This window comes from Phasianus colchicus, chromosome 4 (genome assembly GCF_987193195.1).
Source record: "Phasianus colchicus chromosome 4, bPhaCol1.hap1.1, whole genome shotgun sequence".
Classification (NCBI taxonomy): domain Eukaryota; kingdom Metazoa; phylum Chordata; class Aves; order Galliformes; family Phasianidae; genus Phasianus; species Phasianus colchicus.
Window position 1 is genome coordinate 70,950,550 of NC_143439.1, and position 5,676 is coordinate 70,956,225.

The 5,676-nt window shown below is 55.0% G+C and overlaps 1 protein-coding gene across 1 annotated transcript; it reads right to left on the bottom strand.

The window, feature by feature from the left end:
• Nucleotides 1-2,410: 2,410 nt before the first annotated feature.
• Nucleotides 2,411-5,054, bottom strand: LOC116225994 (homeobox protein Nkx-6.1-like). Its single transcript, XM_031588712.2, has 3 exons — nucleotides 4,844-5,054; nucleotides 3,557-3,741; nucleotides 2,411-3,195 (listed from the first exon to the last, which is right to left on the bottom strand). The coding sequence occupies exons 1-3, from the start codon at nucleotides 5,052-5,054 to the stop codon at nucleotides 2,953-2,955; spliced, it is 639 nt and encodes a 212-aa protein (XP_031444572.2). The 3' UTR covers nucleotides 2,411-2,952.
• Nucleotides 5,055-5,676: the final 622 nt, after the last annotated feature.

Consider the following 5,676-nt stretch of genomic DNA (forward strand, 5'->3'; position numbering starts at 1 on the left):
CTCCTGCCATTCATCACACCCCATCGGGACTGGATGGAGCTGATCCAATCAAGATTTGAAATAAAATCAGCTGTGTTGGAGTTGTCTGCGGGGAACCTGTTTACAGAGGGTCGGGATGTTGCCATGCACCAAGGGTGATGAAGGAGGGCAGAGGGGCAAGCACTGTGCAAGAGCCCAGCTGGCTCATGGTCGACCCAACCCATATCCAAAAGGGACCAATGGCACAACTTTAAGAGGGAATGGTCACACAGAATCATAGAATTGGGTTGGAAGGGACCTCAAGGATCATGAATCTCCAACCCCCCAGCCACATGCAGGGCCACCAACCTCCACATTTCATACCATCCCAGGCTGCCCAGGGCCCCATCCAACCTGGCCTTGAACACCTCCAGGGATGGACGGGGCATCCACAGCCTCTGTGGGCAGCTGTTCCAGCACCTCACCACTCTCTCTGTAAAGAACTTCCCCCTGACATCCAAATGGTCCTGGTGCAGAGCACCACTGCGGGATGATTCCCCACCTTAGAAATGTGACTTCTAAATGCAGAGATTTAGCCCTCTACAGCCCTCATTCTCATCACATTCCCAGGCAGCTCACCCCACTTTGCCCCTATTTTCATGTACCAGCCAGGTGCTGCTTCTCAGCTGAGAGCTGAATGCTATGAGTCAGCACCTTCTCTCTTAGCCAGATGTGATTCGAGGAGGAGAAGGTGATCTGTGCCTGGAGGCATTCAAGGCCAGGCTGGATGTGGCTCTGGGCAGCCTGGTCTGCTGGTTGGCGACCCTGAACATAGCAGGGGGTTTGGAACTGGATGATCACTGTGGTCCTTTTCAACCCAGGCCATTCCATGATTCTCTTTCCCAGTGTGAGCTCAGAGTGATTCCACCCCAGAAAGCTACAGACGAAGGGACATGGTGCCCATTTCTCCTTTACTTCCCAGAGCAGGTGGAGCTGCTGGCAGCCCCCAGTGGCTCTATTTGATGTTTCAATCGGGAATTAAAGGGGAGGGAGAAGGGGGGGAAATGCTCTCTGATCATTTAACAAGATTACACGATGAGACAGAGCTGGGAAATGTGCATGGCTGTCCCCAGCGCTGCCGCCCCTCCGAGGCATGCCATAATCTCATTTAGCAACCCCCCCTCAAAAAAAAAAGGGAGAGAGGGGATGGCAGACAAGGAGAGCAGGGCTGCCATCTTGGGAAAGGGGCACAAATGTGCCCAGGATGGGAGGATTTGGGGGCTGGCGGCTGTTCCAGCATCCTGCAGACTCCTACATCCCCATGCAAACACACCGTGTCTGTCCGTCGCCCTGTGCTCAGCAGGAGTAATCCTGGCAGGAAGGACACTGGGGAGGGGGGGGGTATGGGGATTATCCACCCGATTATCTCTCCTGCTATCTCTGCTCCTCTCCCATCCCATGGACACAGTCACCCATTTGCACCTATTCACCCCTATTTGCAGTCTGGGACTGTGCATCTCTTCCCAATCATCCTTCCATCCCTCTGTCCATATGCAGACTGTGCTTCTCTGGACAAATCCATGTCCCCAGATCCATGCCCCCATTTGTTTTGCAAGGAGCCCCGACTTATCCACCTGCAGGCACCAGGCGAGATTTACTCAGGCAGGCTCAGTGTTGCAACCCTGATAACCTTTATCCCCTTAATAAGGCCTCTCAGTTCTCACTGCCTTGTAATTAGCTGCCACTCCACTGAAAACCAGCTTTTCCATTTTGTAGAGGAGTGACAGAGCAGCTCAGTGATACACAGCATTGGGGAGGGACCAATGGGTTCTTTGGGTGAGGGACTGCTTGCAAAGCATAAGGATGCAGCCAAAATGCTGCATTTCTGTATGGGGTTCATGAGAAGGTCAGCAGAAAAGGCTCAGTCCAGGGTGAGATGATCCCAGACCTCCCCAAGCTCTCAGAGCATCATTTTCCTTTATTTCCCATGGTGGGTTTGATCCTAACTCTGTGAATACGAGGAACGTTTCCACCCTTCACTGGAAGCCATCAGACCCGGTTCCCCCCATCCCCATCATCATGATAACAGCTGCCTCGGCCTGCAGGTCCAGCCCCTCCTCACCCTGAGGCCATTGAAAACATATTAATTGCTGGGGAGGGGGAGGGAGGCATCCCCAACACCCATCCATCCCACAGCAGGTGTGAGATGGGAGCTGAGCACCCTGAGAGCCCACCTGGAGAACAGCCCATTGCTAAAGTGGAGTGGAGCTTGATTTAGCTGCCATTTGAAAAAGACAATCAAAACCACCCATTTTAATTAAAGCTATTCCTCTCTTGGAGCTGCAGAGCATCTCCTGGCTCAGGAACCCCAACACAGAGCATCCCCAACACAGAGCATCGCCAGCTCCTGGGGATTAAAGGTGTCCTGAGAACATCATAACCCCCTCGATCAGCTCAGCCCCCAGCCGAGAGATATCAAAACATCCCCATAAACCCCGTTGTCTCAGGGATGATTGCAATAAACCCAGCGGTATGTGAGATTAGTGGTTAAACCCGCTGGCACTTTGGGCTCCGTCAGACATGGGAAAACATTATTAGCACAGTTTGGGCTCTTTGAGAAGTGCCGGCTAATCCTGGCCCTGAAAACAGCCAAAACAAAGGGCAGCTTCCATCACATCTCCATCCATGTCTCTTTTTCCTTCATCCTCTTCTCCCCAGATCATCATTTTCTCCCTTCTCCATCCATCATCTCCCCCTTTCCTTGCATTGCCCTTTCTCCCACCCAGGAAGTAAAAGACACTCAGACAGGCCGTGAGACAGAGGGACAACATAAAGACCTGGGCTTTCCTCTAAACCAAGAATTGCATAAATAATTTATTTTCGCACTGCAAAAATAACCGAAGCCCTGTATATATTAGATACCCTCATTGCCAGCTATGATACATTCATATATAATACAAAAAAAGGAAAAGCAGCCCTGGTAGGTCGGGCAGCTCAGCAGAACTTTGCAACAGTCTGTGCAGAGGGAGGTGCAGCCCCCGAGCCCAGGGGTGAGCCTGCATCCTCCTGGATGTCCTCAGCCCCCATTGGGCAGTCCTTGTCCTCGTCACCACGGTGGCTCTGGGAGTCAGGGCTCCTCTGTGGGGTGGCCAGGCCCATCTTGGCCAGTTTGGCTTGCTGCTGCTCCAGGCTTTGCTTCCTCCACTTAATCCTTCGGTTTTGGAACCAGACTTTCACCTTTGGAAGAAATGAAGATAGGTTTTGAAACTCAGATTCTCCACGGAGCACAATGTCCTGCAGTGCCCAGACCCTACACTAAGCCCTAATAGCCCACAGCTTTGTCATCCTCTGACCAATAAGTGTCCCCTTGCCACGCTCTGTCCCCAGCATGGAGACAAACTGCCACTGACTTCATACAAATAAGCTGCAACCAAAACTCAGATTCAAGCTGGATGCAAGTCCAACCCCTCCATACAACATCTCCACTACTCAGTTTCCCCAATCAAAACAACATAACAGCCTCCCATCCTTTTAATAGGAAGCACCAGCAATCACTTGGAGATTCCCCCCCCCCAACCCCTCACGTCCCAGATCTCACCTGCTCCTCTGTGAGGTGCAGTGCAGAGGCAAGCAGGCACCTCTCCGTGCCCACCATGTACTGCTGTCGGGCAAACTCCTTCTCCAGCCGTGCCAGTTGGTCACTGGTGAAGATGGTGCGCACCCTCTTGGCTTTGCCAGCCTTGGTTTTGAAGATGGGGAAGCAGCACTTGGAGAGCAGGAAGCCTGGAGGTGAGAGAGAACAGTGGTCAGGGGGAAAGGGGTTGATAGAGGGGGACAGGAGCTCCTGGAGTGGAGGATTCCCATGGAAGAGGAAGAAGGGGTCTCTTGGGATGGGGTTCCCCATTTGAAGAAGATTTCTTTGGAGAGGTGGACCCTATTGGAGAGAAACCCTTTGGAAAGGGTCACCTTGAAGAGGTGGGAAGGAGGTCCACCATTTGGAGATGTCCCCATGAGAGAGGTGGACAAAGGTCCTCCTGGAGGAGGTTCCCTTAGAAAGGGATCTGCATTGGAGCAGGAGAGAGAGACAGAAGTCCCACACTTGGAGACAGAAGGAAGTCCCCATTCAGAAGTGACCCCATTGTGGAATGAGTTCCCCATTTGGAGATGTCCCTATGAGAGAGGTGGACAATGGTCCCCCCTGAAGAGGTGAATTAATGCCCACAGTTGAAGATGTCCCTAAGGGGAGAGATAGAAGGAGGTCCCTGCCCTAAACCAGCCTGTATCAATTTAAAAGTGATCCTATGAGTGGAAGGAGATCCCAATTCAGAGATGTCCCCTTTGGAGAGCTGGAAAAGAGTCCCATTTGGAGGTGGGGGATCTCCTGGAAAGAGCTTCCCATTTGGAGGTGTCCCCATGGGAATGGGGAACTGGGGTCCCATCTGGAGAGGTGGATGAAAGTCCCCACTTGGAGATAACTCTAAGGGAAGGGTCTTGATTACAGAACTGTAGAGAGGTCCGCATTTAGAGGTGACCCTACAGGAGAAGAGTTCCCCTTGAGAAGGGGTTTCCCAGTTGGAGTTGGGTCCCCTTGGCAGGGGTTGGACAAGAGCACCCTGGGGAACTAGGAGATCCCCATTTGGGGACGTCCCTATGGGAGAGCTGATCAAGAGTCCCAGATGGAGAGGCGGAATAAAGAGGTGGAAGGGGGGTAAGGCAGACAGATCCCTCCTGGAAAGGTGGAAAAAGTCCCCGGCTGAGGTGATCTTATGGGAAATGTGGACACGGATACCCGGGGGAGGGAGGGGAGGTGGAAGAAGGTTCCCTTTTAGAGACCTCCCCATGGGGGATGTCTTCTCTCCGGAGCTCCCCGCAGCCCCGGCCCTACCTGTGGCCCCGAGGCGAGCAGCCCAGGCGGGCGGGGGTCCGCAGCACGCAGCGCAGAGCGGCCCGGGAGGTGCCCCCCAATGCGGCAGAGGCGGCAGCGGTGGGGTCGGTGGTGGTGGAGGTGCCGGGGGGGGAGAGGAGCGTCCCAGCAGCGCTGCGATGGTGAAAGCTTGGCCCGGCCGGGCGGGGGGTGGAGGGGCCGGGGGCGGCATGGCGGGGTGGGCTTGGGGCTGTGCCGCCCGTTTTTATAGGGCCGGCAGTGGGAGCGGGGGGGGGGATGGGATGGGATGGGGAGGGCGGGGACCGCCCCGACGGCACCTCCCGATGGCCGCCCTGGCTGTGCCCTCTGTGCGTTGGTGCTGGAAGGGCGCAGCCCCCAGAGCTGTGAGTTTAGTCCCATTTTGTGGCTCCATAATCCGGGACATCCCAATGTGTCCAAAGCCAGCAGTCGTCCTCCATCCCTCCTCGTCCCCTATGTGGCTGCACTCCTTCATTTTTTGGGGGGGCAGAGCTGGACCTGGTGCCATCGAGGCAAAGGGACGTGACAGGGGACACGCAGGGATGCGGTGGAAAAGGGACCCAAGGATGCCGTTCTCCCCCACCCAGACCTCACCCCAGTCCCCCCACCCCCCCGCATCAGAGCCCTGCTGATGGGATTCAGATGGTCATTAAGGGCTGAGATGCTTAAAACCCAGCGGCTTTTCCTAATGAGCTGGGAAAAGTCACACCTCGGCCCAGCCCGGCGGGGAGCACGTCCCGGTCAAAGGACAGCACCGGGCTCTGTGCTTTATGGGGGAGGAAATGGGGTGCGGGGGGGTCGGGGGCACGGGGCCC